Genomic DNA, 24,046 nt, shown 5'->3' on the forward strand with positions numbered 1-24,046 from the left:
TCAATTTTTTACATCTAAAGAAACTAAGGCCCAGAAAACTTAAGTGACTTGTCTAAAATCATGCAGCTAGTAGCAAGCCATGGAAGACCCAGGTTCCAAACTCTCCATCCAGTAGTCTTTCCTCCATCCCACACTGTCTCCTTAAATTTCATCAGCTCCCAGGCATTGTAGTTGGGCCTTCTGTTGCTGACATTTTTGAAGGGTGGCAATACGCAGTCATACTGCACAGAGTCCTGGAAAATGTACAAGTTCCCCTTCCAAGGGTTTTATGAATCAGCCACTCTGTAAAACATCATGATATGAAAACATAGCAAAGGTACTGGACATCCCATTCCTGGGAACTGCCCTTCTCACAAAAGTTTTGGCAAATGCTCCGTAGGGGTTGAAGGATGTGATGGATTTCAGGCACAAAGTGACTTTCTTTTTTTGGTGTGAGCACATCAAGAAAGCAAACTGCAGGCCTTTAGCATCACTCACAAACCTTACTGAGGTTTGATGCAGGTTCTTAAGAGACACCTAGCCATTAATTTGTAGTTTTATTTATCTTTGAATTTTGGCAGATAGTGTTATTATTAGCAATATTTCTGAGATTGGCTACTCCACTGGGAGTGAGGGTATGAATGTGAAAGCAAAAGCTTTTGTTTCTGCTCCCTCCTTCTGTACTCTCTCCTTGCTTTTCTAATTTACCCTTAATTCTACTTGATTCAATTAAATGTTGACCTTTGACAAAGAATAAAAGAGGAGCTACTTCTAAAAGAACATCTCTCAAATTCTACTTGTCCCTATTCATATAATCACTGTCTTAATCCAGGGCTTCATCAGCTCTACCCTAGACTATTACAATGGCCTCCCTGCCTCAAGGATCTCTGCACTCCAATCCATCCTTCACTCAACTGACAAATGTATTTGCCTTAAGCTCAGATCTGACCAAAACCCTACCCTACACAATAATTCTAGTGGTTTCCTATTGCCTCTAGGATCAAATATAAATTTCTTTATTTAGCTTTTAATTTTTCTGTTTAGCTTTTCAAAACTTGGCCTTATACCTTATTACACATCATTCTCCTTCTCTGTATGGTCTACCAAACTGAACTTCTTTCTGTTCTTTATACAAAGCACTCCACTTCCCATCTCTGTGTCTCTGTATTGGCCATCCTCTATGCCTAGAATTTACTCTTTCCTAATCTCCATCTCATAAAACCACTAATATATTTCAAGGATGCTCAAGCACCACCATCTACACAATGCCTTTCCTGATGCCCCCAATTGCTACTGCCCTTCTTCCCGAGCTACTTTCTACTTATCTTATGTTCATTTAGTATTTATTGTGCATATATTTCTTCTTTTTATGCTTACACATGTGCATGTTTTCTCCATTGATAAGATATAAGCTCCTAGAGAACTTTTGTCTCAGTAGCCCAGCACCTTCTACAGTGGCCAGCACATTTGTCTCAGTAGCCCAGCACCTACTACAGTGGCTGGCACATAGGTGGTACTTAATAAGTGATTATTGATCACTGACTGATTACTCACGTGGCTAGTTAAATCTTGTGAGTCCAAGTACATTGTTTTATCCACAATGCAGTGCTACCTCCTGCCACCAAGAAAAATTAAGCTGCTTCTCCCATTTCAAGAAAACTCCACAAAAGTGAATTTCTAACATGCTGTTTTGATTACTAGTTTATGTAACACTTTTATTAAGCTGATTCCAAAGTAGCATGTTCCAAAGTGGTTTAAATGAGGACACTAATAAAGTAGAATACTGAGCAACTAGACCAAACAACCATTTCTTTGGTCTGCTAACATAAAACTCCCTCATCTCCTTTTTTGGAGACTTTCTGAATCTGCTCTAATAAGGATGGGAGTCCAACAATAGAAAATCCACAAACAGAAGCAAACTGAAGGTCAGCTAGCACCTTTATCCTTTATTACCATTGGAAATTCTGTTTGTTTCAGTTTCTATTTTTTCTCCACTGCTTATATTTGCTAAGAAAACAATAGAGATAATGGTCAAAGCATTTTGCTCAGTAGTGGCTTCATTTATTTGTAAGTGGATGGTAGATTTCAGTTCTTGCCAGAGCTGAGAATATACAAAATGATGGAAGTAAAAATATAAAATGGAAAAGTAATGAAACAGAGTTTCACCCAATCAGAAGGTTTTGGGGGAACTAGATAGCAGATAACCTGCATATGAATAAATAGGGTACCCAAATCTGTAATAATTCATTATTATCTGATTGCCTAAGCTTCTCTGACATGGAAAGTGGACAGTTCCTAACTGAACATCACTCGCTTTATTACAATTAAAATTGGAAATATTTAATTCAACAAACATTTTCAAGTGCCTTCAATGCTCAAACTAAATAGTCTCTAGGGTATGGTTGCCACTTCTGTTCAAATCAGTCCTCTTGCCTAAAAAAGAAAAAAAAATGAAAATAAAGAAAATAAAAATCATTTTCCTAAACTTTGGCCTGTGTGGTATATTTTAGGGATTTAATAACTAAACCAATAAAATGAGCTTTCAGTGAAAAGGAACACGTTCTCTTAAGTATTATGGTATTAATAGGATCACTGCTAAGGGTAGACAAGATGATAATCACTGACAACAAAGAGAAGGTGGAGTTGCTCGACGCTTATTTTGCTTCTCTTTTCTCTGCCAAGAAGAAAGACTTTGGGACTGGAAAGGATGGAATAAACATGGCAAATGGGGAATTGATACCCAAAATGAAATAAGAAGATAGCAAGATATGATGTAACTGCACATGTTGAGCTTATGTCATCTGGCCAAACATGAACTAGATCTTTGGTTACTAAAAGAACTGAAAATGTTTTTTAACTGCCATCAGTGATATTTGAAAGATATTTGAAAACAGAGCAATGGAGAAGGGCAAATGTTGTCCCCATTTAAAAATGAAGGGGAATTGAATTTACAAACTATACGTCAATGGCTTTTACTTTAAATCTTGGTAGCATTCCAGGACATTTCATTAAAGATCATTTAATAAGGTAGCAGTGCTCATAAAGAGCACCATGACTCCAGCATGAATAGGTCAACACTTTGGTAGTTATCAACAGCCATGTATTAAGTGCGTTCTACAAACTAAGCACTGTGCTATGCACTGGGAAAGAAATACAAATCAATCAATAAACATCTATTAAGTGCCTATGTGCCAGGCACTGTGCTAAGCACTGGTGATACAGAAAAGGGGCAAATGACAGTTTCTGCTCTCAAGGAGCTTATGATCTAATGAAGGACAACATGCAAACACATACAAAGTAAGGTATATACAGGGTAAATAGGAAATAATTAACAAAGGAAGGCTCTAGAATTAAGAAGGGTCAAAAAAAAGTTGTCCTATGAAAGACAGGATTTTAATTGGGACCTAAATGAAGGCCAAGAGGTCTTCGGGCGGAGTTGAGAAAGTGATAGAGCATTTGTCCTTAAAGATCTCACATTTTATCAATGGGTGGTGGTGGTGTAGTACATGTTGACAGAGGAGTAAATAAAAGACATAAAAAATAAATACAAGATTACTTCCTGGAGGGTTGGGTAGTATGGGTGATGGGGAATTTCACAAGTTGGGTAATAAGAAAAGGTCTCTTGAAAAATGTAGATCTTGAACCCTAATTTCCTATTAACATCAAAAGTAGCACCATCCTTCCAGTCCCCTAGGTTCCCAACTTGTCGTCCTTGATTCTTCACTATCTGTCACCACCGCCCTCCCCATATCAAATCTGTTGACAAGGCCTCTCGATTTCACCTTTGAAACATATTCAGAATATGCCTCTTTCTGATCCTAGTTCAGAACCTTATCACCTCATGCCTGAACTATTTGCAATAGCCTTCTTGTTGGTCTGCTTGTCACAAATCTCTCCTCACTTCAACTCATCCTCCATTCAACTGCCAGAGTGATTTTCCTAAGGCACAGGTCTGAGCATGTCATGTCCTAGTTCTACTCAAAAAATTCCAGTGGATCAAGTATGGAATCCTCTGTTTGACATTCAAAGACCTTCATAACTTAGCCCCTTGACTCCCTTTGCTTGGCTCCCTTCTTACACCTTACATACTCTGATCCAGTAATGCTGGTCTCTTTTCTGGAAGAACCTTGTAGAAACTGGCAATTTGCCAACTCCACTGGGGGCAAATGCATACATTTAAGAAAAGTGGACTAGAATCTTGTCATTAATACTATGAGAAATAGTTCTGAAGGAGTTAAAAGAAACACTACATTTGGATTCATTAAGGTCTAATTTTAGGCCAGTTAGTATTTAATGAACACAGTGTTTATTCTGTGTCCTTCAGATTCTGAGACTTGGAAGATACATCAAAGTTCCAAGAATTAAAAGTTTTGTTGAATGTTAAATGTCAAAATCTCAAGCCTTGATCTTGTGGTAGGTAAAATACAATTTTCTTTTTCCTGATTCTTTTAAAACCTAATAGCAAAACAACAGGGATGCACAAAATGTATATCTTTCTTGTTCTTACTTACACTGGTTTATCTTCCATGTGGTCTTAAAAAGACATAACTTTACCTTTACAAGTCCCAATCAGAAGCCAACTGGCCTTTTGCAAGCTAAAGTTAGCCTTGGTCTGTCAGGTGTCTCTATTTTGGGTACAATTTCCTCATTAGGAAAAAAATTGCATGGTGCATGACCACAATCCAATGAATGGGAAGAGTGACATCTGTAGTCAAAGGACCTGGGTTTGAATTACATTTCATACTGCAGGTTTTTTTTTTTATCTTTAGTGGCTTGTTGTATAGCCACCTAATTCTAATTTAACCTATCAACCCTTGTTTTCTTCATCTGAAAAAAAAGGGGGGGGGGGATGGAATTGGCCTATAAATGACTTCTGAAGTTCCTTTCACTTCTGGGTCGTATAACTTAGTGTGTAGCATTTATTGTGGGATTGTGGGGAAAGTGCTAGCTTTGGCGTCAGAGGATCTGGATTTAAATCTCATTTCTGCCATCTACATACAACCTGTGTGGTCTTGGGTAAGATACTTAACCTCTCTGATTCTCAGTTTCCTAATCAGTAAAATAAGCGGATTGGACCAGACGACCTTCAAGGTTCCTTTTAGTTCTAGATTTAAAATCTTAGGATACAGTTTGGAAGATCCTTGTATAAATTCTCTGGTCTTTCCTTGGCTGCTTGGAGTATCACGTCTGTTTCTAGGTTTAAAAAAAAAAGAGAGAGAGAGAGAGAAGAAAAGTAACTAACTTTCTCCTTTACGTCAGTGAACTCTGAAATGTCCTCCCCCCCGTCTGCCGGGAGCCTTTTAAAAACTTGTGAGTCCACGCTAGGCGGCAAGAGGCTGGGGCTACAGGGAAATGAGCTTTCTTCCGAGGTTCCCGCCCTCATCTTTCCCCATCCTTCCCCTTCGGATCGCAGCTCCGCTCTGGCTTGCCTTGTAACTCCCCAGGACTCGCCTCAGCCGCCCCCCCTTCCTAGCACGTAGCTCCTCTGCTCCACAGCATCGTAACCCTGGCGCACGTCAAACCACTAACCCAGAGGGTGATTTATTGAGCACCACCCCTCCCCCAACATTAGCTTTCCACTACCCCCAACCCCATACACAAAGCGAAGACAATTAAGCTGGGGGGAGGGGGATGCTGTTACCTCCACTCCCTCCCCCGCACTTGCGGTTCATTTGTACCTTTTTATTGTTTTGACTATTCCTTCCGAGATCTGTCACCTTAGTGACGAATAACAGCCTGCTTCTGTGCACTGGGATGGATGGAAGCTTCAGTGACTTGACTGGTGGTCAACCGGCAGAGAGGGTAAGGACTCCAGCTGTTCCAGCCGCAGCAGATTCCTGTAAGTTTCAGCTCTTCTCCTGGGGCAGGGGGCATCGTCTTTTCTCTTCACCTTTTCCAAGGTAGAAAAATAGAGAACAAAGTAAAAGTCTCTGGTGTGTACTTTGTGTCCCCTACATTCGGGAATTTCCTTTGCTTAGACCGAAGTTCATTTTTCTTGGTCTCTTTGTAACTACCTCGTGGTTTCTGCATTAATTCTGTAGCTGGAATAAAGTTCTTTCTCAGTTTAACTAATTGCTTTGCAACTCATAATTTGCAGTTTGAATTTGAAGGATGGTTTGTGTCTATTATTTTACCAAGTATAATGAAAATAGAACTTACGTGATGCAGGAATAATGCCTCTTAGCCATTGCCTGACTCTTAAAATGTTCAAGGAAGTTTTCTTCCAGCTCTGTGGATATTGTGATTTCATTATAATTATTTAATGTGCATTATCATTCTTTACTGGCCTAATTACAGCCCTGGAGTTTTGCTTGTGATTATTCCTTTTTAGAAGTCCTATTAACAAATATAATTTATTCAGAAAACTCTATAGGGAAGGGGGAGCGCCTAGTTCGTTTTGTTTTAAACGAGGTTTGTATGTGTTTACATCAAGAATGAAGGGGAAAATTGAAGCCAGGCCAAAAATCTCCATCTGAAACAGGTATTTAGGAAAAATCAGAATTTTGCTCAAATAATCCAGAAAAATGGTTCAGTTTTCTATATTACTTTGCAGGTATGTAAATAATAGCCTATATTCAGGCAAGAAAGTGAATTTCATCTGAATTATATAAATAATGGTCTCAGTTCTCCAACATGTGGACATGGACTCTTTGAATGAAAGTATTACAGAGATAAGAAAATTAGATTTTTAAAAATCATCTTTCTCCCTGTGTAGGAAGACAAATCAGAGAGGAGGAGATAGGTGGAGAAACAGCTTATAATATAGGTTGGCTATGACAAAAGGAAGATGTTGGCCAGAAAAAGCATTATTCCAGAAGAGTATGTGCTGGCCCGGATTGCTGCCGAGAACCTGCGCAAGCCACGCATCAGAGACAGGCTTCCTAGAGCTCGCTTTATCGCCAAGAGCGGGGCCTGTAACCTTGCCCATAAGAATATTCGGGAACAAGGGCGCTTCCTCCAAGACATCTTCACTACCTTGGTGGACCTGAAATGGCGCCACACCCTGGTGATTTTCACCATGTCCTTCCTCTGCAGCTGGCTGCTCTTTGCCATCATGTGGTGGCTCGTGGCTTTTGCCCATGGTGACATTCATGCTTACATGGAGAAAAGTGGTATGGAGAAAAGTGGCGTGGATTCCAGTGCTTGTGTGACTAATGTCAGGTAAGAACGTAGTCCGATGAGGAAGAAAGTGAGCTTGATGTAAAAATTAGACCCAAAATGCCTTGTCAACTATCACTTTATCACTCTATATGACAGGTTCTTAACTTTTTTTTTTTGTTTGCTTCATAGATCCCTTTGGCAGTCTGGTACTGCATATGGGTCTCTTTTTAGAATGTTTTTAAATGAATGGAATAAAATAAATAATTTTGCAAAAGAAACCAAAGATAGGTGAATATAATGATGTATTTTTTTTTCTCATCTAAGTTCATGGACTCCTGAAATCGATCCATGGACCCCTTGGTGGCCAGACCATGGATCCCTGGTTAAGAACCCCACTTTACCATAAGTTTGCCTGCAAAAAAAAAGTGAAGGGTTTGATACAGTCTTCCAAAACAAAAACAGAACAGCACCTTAATTGTAACAGGTAACTTGGGACATAGGAAAACAAAAGTTGCTACTTTTCATACAGTTTATGTCTAAAAAGCCAACTTAAGTGAAAACTATTTTACATGTGTCCCTTGAAGTCCTGCCTTCTCTTGAAATATATCATCTGATGTATTTTTTAGATTGCTCTAAAAAGAGTTTTTATTTGGCATTTCCCAATGTAGCTTTTTAAAAAAAATCAACAGGGTATTTTATTCTAACACTATATACTTGAGTGAAGGAATATAATGCAAAATATTCACTTTTCAATACAGAAATACTGTAGTCTGTATTTTAAATGCATACAGACAAGTCTGCAGAGACAAATAACAAACTGATTGCATCATGGGACTTGCTCCTTAACATGTTCATATATTGAAAAAAAAGGTCAGAAAACTAGGTTCAGCAGGGTCCCTAATTAAAATATCATAAGATATAGAGTAACTTGCCCAAAGGCAAAATCTTCCCTAGCAGGACTCATCTTTATGTATTTTGCTATCAACAGCTATTTTTGAAATTAGATATTTAAGCATGAATCAATGGCATAAGACATGTATTTTTAAGAATGTTCAGCCATAATTGTCATTGAGGGAGCTGTTTATAAGGGATGTATTTAATGGTGCCTTCTCATTTCCAAATGGATGTAGAAAGGATTCATACTTCAGGAACAGCTGTACTCAGTGACTTCTGAAGGCCCTTCGAGGTCTAAGATTATAGAGATCAAGTTATGAAAGTTTAAGAAAAAAATTAGTCCTTAATTTTTCTAAATCTTGGAATGTTTTTAGAAATCATATTTTTTAAGTATTGCCAAGATATTTTGGTAAAGAGAATTTTAGATCTCATGACTGAAGATGTGATAGGAATATTTGGTTGTGCAGGTTTTTAATCTTCTATTTTTTTTAGTATAACATTGAGTAAAGGTTATTTATACTAGGTGCATCAATTTCACAAAGTTACTGTTAACTGACAGAAACAAAGATGGAAAAAATGCCAGGACATTTTAAAAATAGTATTTCAAATTCACATACTGCACATAGCTTAAACCTTTCGTTAGCTCAAAGAAATCTTTATTTCCAAGAAATTGTAAAGGATAAAATCAATACTCACTTCTTTGTTGTGAACTAACAAGCCAGTGAAAAAACTATAGCTTATTAATCTTAGAGAGTACAGTAACACAGACCTTGTTTCTAGAGAGAGTAAGCTATACAGTCAGCTCAGATGAACTTTATCAAAATTATTCCATTAACTTTATTATTGAGTACATTTATAAAAAAAAGTTAAACTGATAAAAATTCAATAGTTGCTCAATAACCAAAGTAAAACAAGGATTAAAATCTCACAAGTTGTATGTGACTGGAGATACAACATGCTTGACTATTAAGCTGATCTTAATTCACTATTGAACTTCATATTACCTCATATTTATTTTTTGAGAAATAACTCATATTATTATTAATTCACTATTGAACTTCATATTACCTCATATTTATTTTTTGAGAAATAACTCGTATTATCATTTTGTGAGAAATATTTTTGATCAATTTATAAAAGCATATCTGATCACAATTGGATAAACTGAAATGACTAGTTCTAGTAAACATGGTTAATTTTATTAATAGCATAGCAATGTGGGATTTTTGTCACAAAAATGAAATTCAGTTATCTATAAGAGATTTTTAAGAATGAAATCTTTTAAAGTATTTAAAAATTTTTCTAAAGCAGTAATCAGCAAGCATTTATTAAGTGTCTATCCTGTGCCAGATACTATACTAAGCATGGGAGATAAAAACACAAAGAAAGAAACAATTTTTATTCTTAAGGAGTTTGCATTAAGATGGTAGAGACAAATACATATATAAACATATACAGAATAAATATTGAGAGAATAAATACAAATAAATTCAAAGTAATTTAATAAAATTTACTATGCATAAAGTTGTTTGAAAGGGAGGGCGCTAGCAGCTAAGGCCAACTGGGAAAAGTTTATGTAGAAACTGGTACTTAAGTGGTGTCTTAAGGAAGAGAAGGATTTTATGAAGGGGAGGTGAGAGAGAGTACATTTCAGGCTTGGGGGATGGCCAGTTGCAGTCATTGGAGATAAAATATAGTGTGGGAGGAACCGAGAAAAGACCAGTTTGGCTTGGATTGAAGAGTGAGGGAGGAGGAATAATGTTCAGTAACTCAGTAAAGATAAGTTGGGACCAAATTGTGAAGAGCTTCAAAAGCTGAACAGAGTAGTTTATATTTGATCCTAGAGGCAGTAGGAAGCCACTGAAATTAATTGAGGAGAATGACCTAGAACTTCAATAAAGGAAAATCACTTTGGCAACACTATGGAGGATGGATTGGAGTGGGAATAAATCTGAGGGAGAGAGACTAGTTAGGAGATTAGATGATGAAGACCTGAACTGAGGTAGTTGCTATGTAAGCAGAAAGGAGTCAACTACATTATAGAGGTAAAAACAAAATTTGGCAAGTGATTTGGATACATGAAGTTTAGGGAGAATGAAGAATTAAAGATAATAACACTGAAGTTATAAACCCGGGAGACTGGAAAAATGGTGGTGTCTTTGAAATAGAGAATTTTGGAAGAGGAATAGATTTTTGGGAAAGTTTACAAGTTCATTTTTGGATGTATTGAGTTTGAGATGTCTCTAGAACATCTAATTTGAAATGTGTGATAGACAATTGGTATTGCTGGTCTGAAGCTTGGGATAAACTGGGTACATGTGTACACACACACACACACACACACACACGCACACACACAAGATATTTGCACAGAAATGATAATTAAACTGATCACAGCTGGTGAAGTCACCAGAAGGGCTAATGTACAGAACAGGATATAGCCTTGGAGAACACTCACAGTTAGAGGGTGTGATGTAAATGATGAGCCAACAAAAGAAACCAAGGAGTGATCAGATGATAGGAGAACCAGGAGGAGAGGCTGGTCAGCTGTGTCAAATGTAGGAGAGAGGTCAAGATTAGGATTGAGAAAAGGCCATTAAGATACTTTAGTTAAGGATTTTTTGACCAAGAAAACATATTGTATTGTTGTATTTTGCACTGGATAAATAAAAGTAATTTCTGTCTTCATTGTACTGTTTTGCTTTCAAAGCACTGAATGAGTGCCAAATGGTATGTAGGAAAATGATCCATGTGCATGTTGAAGAGTTGGACTTGTAGTGCCAAAGTAACCATTTTGCTCCTAACCTTCGCAAAATCCCTTAACAAATCCTATAAAATATTTTTACATAATTTTTCCCATTTCTTAATTGTATTCTCTCCTACCTCAGGATGCAGGAAACAATATACTTAGACCATAATAAATCTTATATAAAAGATTTTATTAAAACTATTTTGGTACAAGAGTTAATACTGCATAGTTATTTTAACACAAATATCAATGAACATATTGTTTTATACTTCACTTTTTCATAAGCCATGAGTCCTGCTGCCTTTATAAAAATTGGAAACTAAAATTTTATTGTTTGGTGGATACTCACCAGTACTTTCAAATAGCATTTTATCTCTAGACTTTAAAAATAAGCATTTCTTACTTTTGTGAAATACAAGTAATTGTAATTCCATTCAGAAAATGTTCTGCCATTTGTTCCAGGGTTTCTACTAACTGTACAGCTGAGCTCGGTATCAAAAAGCATGAGTAGCCAAGTCCAACCAGCATTTAATTATTATGTGTCACAGATGTCCATAAGACACAACAGTCACACAATATACGTAGGTCCGTAATTCCAGGTTGAGAAGTCAATAATGGCCTTACACGCTTAGCTGGCTGTGTGACCCTGGGCAAGTCACTTAACCTCTGTTTGCCTCGGTTTCTTCATCTGGGAAATGAGGACAATAATAGCACCTATCTCCCAGAGTTGTTGTGGGGATAAGTGCCTGGTAGATAGTAAGTACTATATAAATGCTAGCTATTATTATTACTGTTGTTAGGATCAAATGAGATGATGTTTGTGTAAAGTGCTTAGCATAGTTCATACAGTAGGTGCCATATAAATGCTAGCTATTATTTATTACTGTTGTTGTTGTTAGGACCAAATGAGATGATGTTTGTAAAGTGCTTGGCACAGTTCACACAGTAGGTGCTATATAAATGCTAGCTATTATTATTACTGTTGTTAGGATCAAATGAGATGATGTTTGTGTAAAGGGCTTAGCATAGTTCATACAGTAGGTGCTATATAAATGCTAGCTATTATTTATTACTGTTGTTGTTGTTAGGACCAAATGAGATGATGTTTGTAAAGTGCTTGGCACAGTTCACACAGTAGGTGCTATATAAATGCTAGCTATTATTATCACTGTTGTTGTTGTTAGGACCAAATGAGATGATGTTTGTAAAGTGCTTGGCACAGTTCACACAGTAGGTGCTATATAAATGCTAGCTATTATTATTACTGTTGTTAGGATCAAATGAGATGATGTTTGTGTAGAGTGCTTAGCATAGTTCATACAGTAGGTGCTATATAAATGCTAGCTATTATTATCACTGTTGTTGTTGTTAGGACCAAATGAGATGATGTTTGTAAAGTGCTTGGCACAGTTCACACAGTAGGTGCTATATAAATGCTAGCTATTATTATTACTGTTGTTAGGATCAAATGAGATGATGTTTGTGTAGAGTGCTTAGCATAGTTCATACAGTAGGTGCTATATAAATGCTAGCTATTATTATCACTGTTGTTGTTGTTAGGACCAAATGAGATGATGTTTGCAAAGTGCTTGGCACAGTTCACACAGTAGGTGCTATATAAATGCTAGCTATTATTATTACTGTTATTAGGATCAAATGAGATGGTGTTTGTGTAAAGTGCTTAGCATAGTTCATACAGCAGGTGCCATATAAATGCTAGCTATTATTTATTACTGTTGTTGTTGTTAGGACCAAATGAGATGATGTTTGTAAAGTGCTTGGCACAGTTCACACAGGAGGTGCTATATAAATGCTAGCTATTATTTATTACTGTTGTTGTTGTTAGGACCAAATGAGATGATGTTTGTAAAGTGCTTAGCACAGTTCACACAGTAGGTGCTATATAAATGCTAGCTATTATTATTACTGTTGTTAGGATCAAATGAGATGATGTTTGTGTAAAGTGCTTAGCATAGTTCATACAGTAGGTGCTATATAAATGCTAGCTATTGTTGTTGTTAGGATCAAATGAGATGATGTTTGTGTAAAGTGCTTAGCATAGTTCACACAGTAGGTGCTATATAAATGCTAACTATTATTATCACTGTTGTTGTTGTTAGGAAAGTGCTTAGCATGGTCCACACAGTAGGTGCTATATAAATGCTTGCTATTATTATTATACAAACATTCCCCCCATGAATATAATGAAAAACTGGTCTTATGGGGGCAGCTAGGTGGCATAGTGAGTAAAGCACTGGTCCTGGAGTCAGGAGGACCTGAGTTCAAATCCAGCCTCAGACACTTGACACACTTCCTAGCTGTGTGACTTTGGGCAAGTCACTTAACCCCAATTGCCCTGCTTTTCCCCCTCCAAAAAAAAACTGGTCTTATTAAGTTTGCTATGTGCTGCTTTAGTTACTTAAGTATTTGAAACAAAAAATGAATTCTTTACTACCACTTTTTGAAGAATACACTCCTGTCATTGTTTGGACAATGGGATACATCAGTTCAACAAATGCCTTCCATGTGCCACACACTGTGCTATGTGCTTGGGCTACAAACACAGGAATGAGACAGTCTCTACTCTCCCAGAGCCTGCATTCCGCATCTTGATGTTTTGTATAGATAGTACATGAAATAGTTGGTGCATCTATTCATGATACCTACGAGCAATACAAAAGAGAAGCAATTCGGCCATGCTCCTCTACATGATAATTGGGCTAGCTTCAGAGCATGCAAATTACCATCTGGGTTCTTTTGGAGGCACTGTTTTGAATGGCTACCTCGTTGAGGCTTCTTTTTCATTGAAGCGCCATAGCATGGTGCCAAGAAGAAGCGGTAGTAGACTTGGGCTTGAATTCCTCCCCAGATGTTCGATACCTGTGTAATCCTTGCTGGTTGTGTGATTGTGGGTAAGTCATCTGGGTTCTCCAAATTTCAGTTCCTCATCTAAAAATAGGGATAACAATTCTCAAACTAGTTCCTGTTCACATTTGTGAGAAAAGCATTTTGGGAATCTTGAGGTGCTCTAGAAATGTGAATAATAATAATAATAATAATAATAATAATAATGATAATAATAGTAATGACCATTATTATTATTATACCACCTCAACATCAAAAACTTTAAACATTATATAATTGAGAATGGGACCTGCTTCTTGAATATGGATGTGGTGATGAACAAAGACAAAAACACATCTGGTGTGGCTGAGTAGAAAGATCACTGCCCTAGAAATGATGACTTTTGGGACTTTGGGGAGGTCATTTAATCTTTCTCTACCTAGCTTCCTTATCTATAATCTTGTCTGGCTCACTAGATCACTTTCCAAAGTGATAAGTAGTTATAAAACATTATATATTTTTTGTTACATAAATTTGCATAGATAGTGTGTCATGTATATTTGCATTCCCTGGGTCTCCTAAAGTTCCCAGTATATGATATAAATGTTTGTTGATGACTATTAAAGTTCCTAATTTATCAAGTGGTTTAGAAAATCAATACCTTAAAACCACTCAATTTATATACTTAAATACTGTACGCATTAAAGTTCAGTTTTTTAAAAGTATTTTGGTATCATCTTTGTCCTGTGTGCTAGGATTTTTTCAAATGACTTCTCAATTTGAGGACATAGCTATCTTGGGCTGCTTTTGCTTCTCATAAACTAGGTATGTTTTTTGTTGGGCTTGATGTTAATATTAAGGAGGTAGTGTATTCATGATGTCATAAAAAGAAGAGTCCTCTGAATGGACTAGAAATAATTGCAGTAAACTAGAGGTCTAGAAAATAATGTGCCTCTAGAAAGTGAGACACTTGTTTCATTCTTTCCTTCAAATACAATGAGCCTTTGGCAAGTTAATTTCATTCATATTTTTAAAGGTCCTTGAGCATTTATTTCACTATTCAAAATTTGCCTTAATGACGTTAGTCTGGTATCTAATTTCTTACAGGTCTTTCACCTCTGCTTTCCTCTTCTCCATTGAGGTTCAAGTGACAATTGGATTTGGTGGGAGAATGATGACAGAGGAGTGCCCTTTGGCTATCACAGTTTTGATTCTTCAGAACATTGTGGGGTTAATTATCAATGCAATCATGCTGGGTTGTATCTTCATGAAGACAGCTCAGGCTCACAGACGGGCAGAGACCTTGATTTTCAGCCGGCATGCAGTAATTGCCGTACGAAATGGCCGACTGTGTTTCATGTTCCGTGTAGGTGATTTAAGGAAAAGCATGATCATTAGTGCTTCCGTACGAATCCAGGTTGTCAAGAAGACAACCACCCCTGAAGGGGAAGTGGTGCCTATTCACCAACTTGATATCCCTGTTGACAATCCCATAGAGAGCAACAATATTTTCCTGGTGGCCCCTTTGATCATCTGCCACGTAATTGATAAGCGCAGCCCCTTGTATGAGATCTCAGCCACTGACTTAGCCACCCAAGACTTAGAAGTCATAGTTATCTTAGAAGGGGTAGTTGAAACTACAGGCATCACCACACAAGCTCGAACCTCTTACATTGCTGAGGAGATCCAGTGGGGTCACCGCTTTGTATCTATCGTGACAGAAGAGGAAGGTGTATACTCTGTGGACTACTCCAAGTTTGGCAATACAGTCAAAGTGGCTGCTCCTCGGTGTAGTGCCAGGGAGCTAGATGAGAAGCCTTCTATACTTATTCAAACACTTCAAAAGAGTGAGCTGTCCCATCAGAACTCTCTGAGAAAGCGCAATTCCATGAGAAGGAACAATTCCATGAGAAGGAACAATTCCATAAGGAGGAACAACTCTTCTCTGATCGTGCCAAAGGTACAGTTTATCACCCCAGAGGGAAATCAGAATGCAACTGAAACGTGACCTTGGGTCAACACAATCTTGACAAGTCAGTGAAGCCTACATCAGGTACTCACTATGGACTATAATCCAGGACTGCAAAGGCAATTACTTGTTCTACAGCTTTGTCAATGCACTAACTTGTACTCTTATCAATACAGCAACACTTGATATTATCAATAAACAATAGCACCCAGAGCAAAGACATCACCATTCACACTTGTCATAAATCTGGTTTTTGTAGCCAAAATTTTTGAGTTGTTAAAGAAATGAAATATTCCTAAAAGTGGAAGATATTTTCTCAAAATGAATTAAAATTGCCCTTAAATATGTTTTTTTTTACTGTAGTAATTAATGCAAGCAAAACATTGCATCAAGAGGAAGTGTAGAAAATATATTGGCTCCTAATAACTTGTTTTGGAATTCTAGGCCAGAAAATCTTCTTACTCACTGAATCATGACCTTTTTTTTAAAAATGGAAAACAAACCCTGGACCCCTATAATGAAACCACTTTCCCCCAGGCAGGAAGGCACCTCCTTCTTTCACCAGGGATAAGTTTTGAAAAGTCAGAAGGAGCATAGAATTACACAATCAGAGCTGGAAGGGCCCTTAGAGGTCATTTAGACAAACCTCCTCATTTTGCAACTGAGGAAACTGAGGCCCAAAGAACCTAATTGATTTACCTGAGATTACACAGCTACTAAGTGTCTGAGGTGGGATTCAAACTTGTGTCTTCCTCACACCAAGTCCAAAGCATTAACTAGTACACCACACTGCTTCTTGAAGAAGATTATTGTGTTGCTCTTTTTCTTTAGGAGTTCAGTCAGATAACTCTTGCCACTCCAAAGCAGATCCTACTTTTGATACCCCTAAATAGCTCCAGGTAATTTCCATTTCTTCTTTACTGCAGGCCATAGGGTAGAGTTGGAAATGGAGGCTTGAGACCAAGGATGATGAAGTGAAGGTTAGGGGATCTCTGGTTCCTTAGGAAAGAGTTACCCTTCCTTAGTGAAGCTCGAGCAGCAGGTCAGCACTCTTCTACGGGGACTCTTTACTCCTGCCTGCCTTTTTTCAGTCATGGATTGGATACATAATATACAGAGAGTAAAAAGTGCCTAATTTGCATCCTCAGAGTAGCTTGTGTACTGGGAAAATCTGACTCAATATTTTAGCCAATTATAAGAAATCGATTTAGTACTTGTCATGGATATTATTCTGGACATTAATGGACTTTCACTTAACCATTCATTATGTAGTCACAGAATAGACATAGTAGGAGAAGCCTACACCAGTTTCCTGGCAGTATCCTTCCATATTTGTTAAAGTCATTGGGCATTTTTAGCCTGGAAAAGAAAAGAACTTTGGGGGGAGGGTGGACAATAAATATCTTTGTAAATTTGAAGGGCTGCTGTGTGGAGGAGGAGGTGTTAGACTTGTTCTGGTTGACCTGAGAGAGTAGGAGCAATGGATTGAAGCTGAAAAGGGCAAATTTAGGCTTGATTTTGGGAAAAGCTTCCTACCAATTACAGCTGTCCAGGAGAGGGAATGGATTCTTCCTCCTTGGAAGTCTTTAAGTAAAGGCTGAGTGACCACTTGTTGGGTATGTTGTAGCGGAGATTCTTTTCATGGTCCATCTAATTGGACTAGATGGCCACCACTGAGATCCCTTCCAATTCTTAAATTCTGTGATTCTGTGATATCTATCTGTGCTATAGTTGGGACAATTACACACAATAAATTAAACCCTTTAATGATCAGCTGAACAATTATTGCAAAACAGGAGAGTGAAAAATCTTTTGGTCAATATGGATTTTGAACTTATTCAAATTTAGGATCATCAGTTTAGAGCTGGAGAGAATCTCAGAGGTCATTTAAGCCAAACCCCTCTTTTTACTGATAAGGAAACTGAGACCCAGAGAGATTAAGTGACCTTCTTGAGGTCAAACATGTAGTAAAATGTGGGGCTATATTCTTATCTTTTAGAAAAGGCAACATAGTGCAATAGAAGGCTCTGGAATCAAATCCTATGCTTGAAACTGCCAGTGTGATATTGGGCAATCCACTTAATCTCCACGGGCTTTAGATGGACTAAATGGCCTCTGAGGTTTCATCTAAATGGAGTCCTACCTTTCTATTTTGTGACTGAAAAAAAAAAGTATGAAAGCTAGACACAAGTATAATTCCTTACTAGTTAGAGCAAAAATGAAAGAACAGCATTGTCAGGTATAAGCTGGGAATTCCTTTAGCACCCTTTCACCTGTGCCTTAAATAGAAAAATCTCATGCTATCATCAAATGGAATGGGCACTGTTAAAAGGCAGACCTCTAAAGGAGTAACTGACAGTCAGCAACCCATTACTGAGTAGCCTCTTTGATGTGCCTTTGGTGCTCATTTCCTTGTCCTTAAATGAGAAAACAAACAAACATGGTGCACAGAGGAGTGAGGAAATACAGAGTTGCCTGAGGCAGGGAGGAGGGTACTGTTTTATTGCTTTGGGGCAGAGGTTGCCAGCTCTTGGATCAGCTCCCAGTCAGTCAACTGACTCATGCTACAGTTGAATTCCTTGCTCCCTTCCAGTTTCCCCTGTGTGTGACAGGAATGAAGAATTCAAAGGAAGATGTAGTATGGGGTAAGAAAAACAGGCATGGGGGGAAGAGGTGGAAGTGAAAAAAAAAAGCTAGTTTGAGCCTCAATTGGTGTGTGATTCAAACCTAATATAGAGCAGAAACTGTCATCTGGAGGCCAGAAACTTGCTGCCAAGCATCCTTAAAAGAACAGTAAGATCTAAAATTCAATTTGTAAGATTTGGAGATAAAAGAAAGGCCCTCAGATATCAGCTAATCCTACCTCTTAATTTTACAGATGAGAAAAACCAGACCCAGAGAAGTAAATGACTTGCACAGGATCGTATAGGTAGTAAGAGAGCAGGGATTCAAACCCAGGTCCAATGACTACTTCCCAAAGCCACAACTAGGAATTTTTCTATCTGGGGAAAGAAGCAGAAAAGGTGCCTTCAGTTGGGGAGTGGGAGAAAAGAGACTTCAGGACACTGACACCAGACAGAGAATGGGGAGAAGAAAGGGAGAACCATCTGTTTTAATTAATTATTCTTGATAACCAGGTGCTATTTAGGAAGGCCCTGCATAGCCATTTCAGGGAGATGGGTAGGGCTCAGGAGGAGGCAGAATGATGTAGTGGAAAGTATTGTTTTTGGAGAAAGAGGACCTGAGTTTAAATCCTGGCTCTGAAACTTACTACCTCGGTGATCTTCAGCAGGCCATCTAACCTTGTTAGGCCTCTGTTTCTCCATCTATAAAAGTGAGAGGCCTCCAAAGTTTCTTCCTGCTCTAAATCTATGAACTCTTGTCCACCCACCTGCCTCTCTGCTCAGTCACCACAATCCAGTTGTTGTCTACACATAGGAATGACTCTGGCATTCATCTTTCTCCCTCCTTGAGCAGATAGTGAGGAAGGAAGCATCAGAGAACAGGGACCTTCTGCTTTGGGAGGAGGGTAACAGGAGTGGGATCTTATGGCAGCAGCAATGAAAGGGATGCCAATCCAACTCAGGCCAAGACAATGTATGCCCACGTGGTCTCCTTCCACCATGTGTATGGGGAGAAGGTGATCCTGTTAGTGGAACCCTGCTATGGCTGGTATATATACAGTCTCAGGAAGGAGGGGGTGGCACATACTCTCACCTATTTCCTATGTTCCAACACCTGTCTCCTCCTATTCTTTGGACTGGTTTGGCCTCAGAGAGGAAGCACTGACACCCTTACAAAGGCAGGAGGAGGTGACCACTTATGGCAATTGATGCCAGTCTGATATTCCATCCTATTACTCCTAGAAGCAGTTGAGTGCTAAAGTGTTGATGCCCCATAGGTTCTTCAGTCCTGGCTCTAATCTTCCCCAATCATTGCCTTGGGTCTGAGCTCCCCTTCCAGTGGGGAGATGGTAGTACAGAGTTTGAGGGCCCGCTGGAACCAGAATGGGCTTTCAAATCCACCATTTTGTTTTACCATCACCATAGCCAAGGTACCTAATGATTCTTGGCTCAGAAGCTTAAAACTGTGGAAGCCTTGCATTGTTCCTATCCTATACCTCCCCATAAACCTTGGTTTGGTGAGATGCCCTCAGATGCCAAGGCAGCTTTACAGAAGAGGAAACACCTGGCTCCAAATTCCCCAGGTTCTAGTGGAGTGAGGGTGGCAGACGAAAGCAGAGCAGGTCCCGTGGTGTTGAACTAGGCAGTCTGAAAATCCAGGAATGTTGGCACTGGGTGTAGAAGAGGGACCCTGAAATCAGGAAGACTTATGTTCAAATACTGCCTCAGACATTCACTACCTATGTGACGGTAGGCAAGCCGTTCAAACCTCTGTCTGCCACCATTTCCTCACCTGTGACATGGGAGTAATGATAGCACCTACCTCACAGGACTGTTATAAGGATCAAAAGAGATGATACTTTCAAAAGCACCTAGCACACAGGAGTAGCTTGGTAAATGCTATTTCCTCTCCTTTTCCCTTCCCAACATCACTCTCCTGTGTGAGTGTCCCCAACCAATGCCCCTATACCTGATGGTAAGGTTGGCCTCTGACTTGAATTCTCTAAATTTGGCACTTTCTAAAACAAAGTCTCAGTTGTTCCACTCTGCCTTGATCTCTGCTCTTTCAGCTGAACTAGGAACGGCATACTGGAAACATAGGCAAAACTTTCATCATCGTAATTTGTACTCCACAACTTTCCCCTAGCAACATAGCTTTACCATAATACTCTGCAAATGAGTAGAGACTATGTTCTGGGCCCAGGGCACGTTGAGAAATACACTAACACACAGCCGTGCCATGAAATATGAAAGGTCAAAAAGCACCACCCTGGTGGCACAACAAGGAAATCTCTCAGCTTTAAAAAGTAAACCTAGCTTACCCCCAGAGAAGAGTTTACATACTCAGGAGAAGCTTCAAATCCCCTATCCATTAGTTGGAATAACCTTTGTATGATTTGGCATTTGTAAAACAAAATGTCTACTATAAATCAGTAGTACAACAAGGATGATAAGATAATCACATTCCCTCTGGCTTCTCCTTCTCCCCCTCTACTCTGCCCCCAACTTTTGTTATTTTTAGCATGTGGAAGGTGGGGACAAAACTAGGATTAGTGTCTCCAAGGACTAGTGTATGAAACTAAGCATAACAAATTCTACAGGCTGTTAAAGAGGAAGACTAAGGGTCAGGCTCTTCCCATGATCTTGATGCAGAATTTTCCCCAATAATGATGGGAATTTCCCTACAGGCTAGAGAATATACCCCTTGATAATTGATTCTCATTACATATGTCGTGCCGACTTAAGTTTAAATTCATGAAAACTTTAATTAGCTTTTAAACTTAAGACCAAAAGGCCAAACCACAGCCTGATTTGATTTTAGATTATTTACATCCTATAATAATATACTCTAAAATGCTGTATAGTATCCAAATGTTCCCATGGAAATTCTCTTTGTTTTACTATGTAGTCTCCTTAGGTAAGAGGTTATTATTCTCTGAATTAATATTCTATGAATATTTATAAAATATCTTCTTTGTCCATTAGTTATTTCAGTTACAACAATCAGAATGCAGAAGGAGCTACTCTTTAATGATACTAACGTTAAAGTAATTATTTACCAAATTCAAACCAATATGCTAATTTGGATCAGAAAGCACATACACACAAACAAATTTACTGCACATACAGGTGTAAGTCTGGCTTAAAGCAAAAAAAAGAAAAAAAAAGGCTTGTGCCTACCGATTATCCATTAATAACTATAGAAATTTGAGACAGTAAAGAGTGATACCTTGAAATAGCTCCACCTAGGGGAATTTTTGCTCCTCTGCTTTTCTCCTTTCTTCTTTTTTTTTTTTTTTTTTTTTTGGTCCGAAGCCACATTTGAACTCAGGAAGGAATTACAATTCATAGCAAAATAAGAAGGGAAAGTTCTCATTTGTGCCCACAAGAATACACTTTCTCACAGATTCCTGTGCCATCAGTGGTAAAGAAAACACTCATATACTGGACAATTCATAACCCTATAATTGTGTCTCAGTTGGAAAACGTCTGAAGCTGCCACTTGCTACTTTTCTTCTTAACAGGCTTCTTCTTTGGGCAGCTAGGTGGCATAGTGGATAGAGTGCTGGGTCTGGAGTCAGGAAGACATCTTACTAGCTGTGTGACCCTGGGCAAGTCACTTAATCCTGTTTTCCTCAGTTTCCTCATCTGTAAAAGGAACTGGAGAAGGTAACAGCAAGCCACTCCAGTATATTTGCCAAGAAAACCCCAAATGGGGTTATGAAGAGTTGGACACCACTGAAAATGACCAAACAGGTTTCTTCTTTGTTGAGCTGCTACTGCCATCTGGTGCTCCTCTGAAGAATTTCAGACAGGCTACTTTCCCCTTAGGGAATATCTATTATTCTTTTGTGAGGCAGTCCACAGCCTGGGATATTTCACTTTTTTTAAATGAAATTCACAAACACACCTAACCAGCACAACCAAAACTTCAGATAAAGTCTGGTTTTAGAACTACTTTCATTCTCTCATGAGAATCATCAAAATTACCCTAGAGCTTTACTCAAGCATATTGGAGGGGAACATGGCAGAAATGATGACTTGTCCTATATTCCTGAAACTATCCACCTTACACACTCTCCGAATGTTAAAAAATGAAGTGCTTGCAAATAACACCAGATACAAATAAGTCATAAGTAATTATTCCAAATAGACAAAACTTAATTGATTCAATTTAATGAACATTTATTGAGATTTCTGGTACAGATGATGACATGAAAAGTTCTAGCTAAATCTAAGTCCCTTGAAGTTTACATCAAGAACAAAAAGCTGCTCTGCATAAAATATAAGAACTATAAACAAAAGAGATTAATGGAAAATATATAATAAGGTGATCTTTTGAAAAATAACAACAATAAAAGCCCACTTAAAACCCCACAGGGCTTCTTAAACTTTTTCCGCTGGAGATACCTTCAGAGTTTTGATCAATACCAAGAAAAAAAGAAAGATCATCTCTCTCTCATTGGGCCTTCAGCCCCTGTTGAGAGTTGATAGAGATAGAAGGAAGGAAGGAAAGAAGGAAGGAAGGAAGGAAGGAAGGAAGGAAGGAAGGAAGGAAGGAAGGAAGGAATAAAGAACAAAAGAAAGAAAGGAAGAAAGGAAGGAAGGAAGGAAGAGGGAGAGAAAAGAAAGAGAGAAAGAGAGAGAAGGAAGGAAGAAAAAAGAAAGAAAGAGAGAGAGAAGGAAGGAGGGAGGGAAGGAAAGAAGGAAGAAAAGAAGGAAGGAAGGAAGGACAAATAGATAATATTTATTAAGCACTTATGATGTAAATATGTTAAGCACTGAGATTGCACACATAATGGAAAAAATTGTCTTCTCCTTCAAGAAGCTTATATTCTGATGTGGGAAAACAATGCATAAAGAGGAGCTGGAGGATAGGGAGGAAAGAATAACCAGTAGGCAGAAAAGGGCAATGTGAAAATTTCAGGAATGGTGCTGAGACTGAAACAGAAAGGAAGTGGCTTCTGGTTCATACTGATCCTTTTCTAAGCCAGTATAATCCCAGTAACTGAAGATCCAAGAGAAGTTCTAAAGAAACATCAAAGGTTAGGAAGAGGAAACTTTACCAGTCATTTCTACTTAAAAATGAAAAAAAAAGAAAGAAAAACCTGAACACAGGGAAAGAATACTATGGCTTAAGAGAAACTCAGGATAAAACAATAGAACAGAAATACTTATAATAAGAAGAGAATTATAAGTAGAATACTATGAAAAAGAATGGATAGGCCACAATTATACCAAGAGTAGATGAAAGGCTTTCTAACAGAAATGAAGGAAAAAAGTGAAGGAAGAGATAAGTAGCCAAATTAAAGCTCTTGAGGAAAAACTTAAAAAGATAATAAACAATTAAGGACAAAAGAAAACCTTACCAAAGTAGTAAAGATACTGCTAGCTATTGTCTACAGTCTTCAGGTCAAGCCCCTTCCTTCTTCAGTGAATTAGGAACCAGACTCACAATTTTTCTCTTCTCCCCAACTTCTGTCCTCATACTTGTGGACTTCAACATACATACATAACATACATATTTATATATGACAACCAAACATACATATATACATACACACACACACACACACATATATATATATATATACGTATACATATATATATATATATATATATACACTCTCTCTTAAACATTCTAACTGTTCAGTTCTTCAACCTACTTACTTCCCATGACCTACTCCTCCACCTCACTTCAACCATACACAAAGATACCCTTGGATCTTGCTATTACCCATGAATGCACCAACTCCATGTTCAAGAATTCTGAAATCCACTTATCTGACCACATTCTATTGACTTTACCTCTCACTCTGCCTTCCTTTGTCAAACTTTATTCTTCATCCACACCAGGAACTCCAAGTCCTTGAACCTTCTGTTTTC

The 24,046-nt window shown here is 38.2% G+C and overlaps 1 protein-coding gene across 3 annotated transcripts; it reads left to right on the top strand.

Moving 5' to 3' along the window:
• The first annotated feature begins 5,304 nt into the window (after window positions 1-5,304).
• Window positions 5,305-15,883, top strand: KCNJ8 (potassium inwardly rectifying channel subfamily J member 8). Of its 3 annotated transcripts, none has more exons than XM_036761397.1 (4): window positions 5,305-5,348; window positions 5,688-5,818; window positions 6,695-7,140; window positions 14,675-15,883. In XM_036761397.1, the coding sequence occupies exons 3-4, from the start codon at window positions 6,767-6,769 to the stop codon at window positions 15,573-15,575; spliced, it is 1,275 nt and encodes a 424-aa protein (XP_036617292.1). In that variant the 5' UTR covers window positions 5,305-5,348; window positions 5,688-5,818; window positions 6,695-6,766; the 3' UTR covers window positions 15,576-15,883. The 3 variants fall into 3 exon arrangements, with proteins under 3 accessions (XP_036617292.1, XP_036617290.1, XP_036617293.1); XM_036761395.1 differs by having other exon boundaries at window positions 5,317-5,411; XM_036761398.1 differs by lacking the exons at window positions 5,305-5,348; window positions 5,688-5,818 and adding an exon at window positions 7,405-7,564 and having other exon boundaries at window positions 7,062-7,140.
• The last annotated feature ends 8,163 nt before the right edge of the window (window positions 15,884-24,046 follow it).

The sequence above is a fragment of the Trichosurus vulpecula genome, chromosome 5, assembly GCF_011100635.1.
Source record: "Trichosurus vulpecula isolate mTriVul1 chromosome 5, mTriVul1.pri, whole genome shotgun sequence".
NCBI classification, from domain to species: Eukaryota; Metazoa; Chordata; class Mammalia; order Diprotodontia; family Phalangeridae; genus Trichosurus; species Trichosurus vulpecula.

Bases quoted from the DNA above. Each gene is read 5' to 3' on its own strand.
- KCNJ8 (XM_036761397.1), top strand. From the start codon at position 6,767: ATGTTGGCCAGAAAAAGCATTATTCCAGAAGAGTATGTGCTGGCCCGG. The intron at 7,141-14,674 runs GTAAGAACGTAG...AATTTCTTACAG, and splicing joins GCTTGTGTGACTAATGTCAG to GTCTTTCACCTCTGCTTTCC.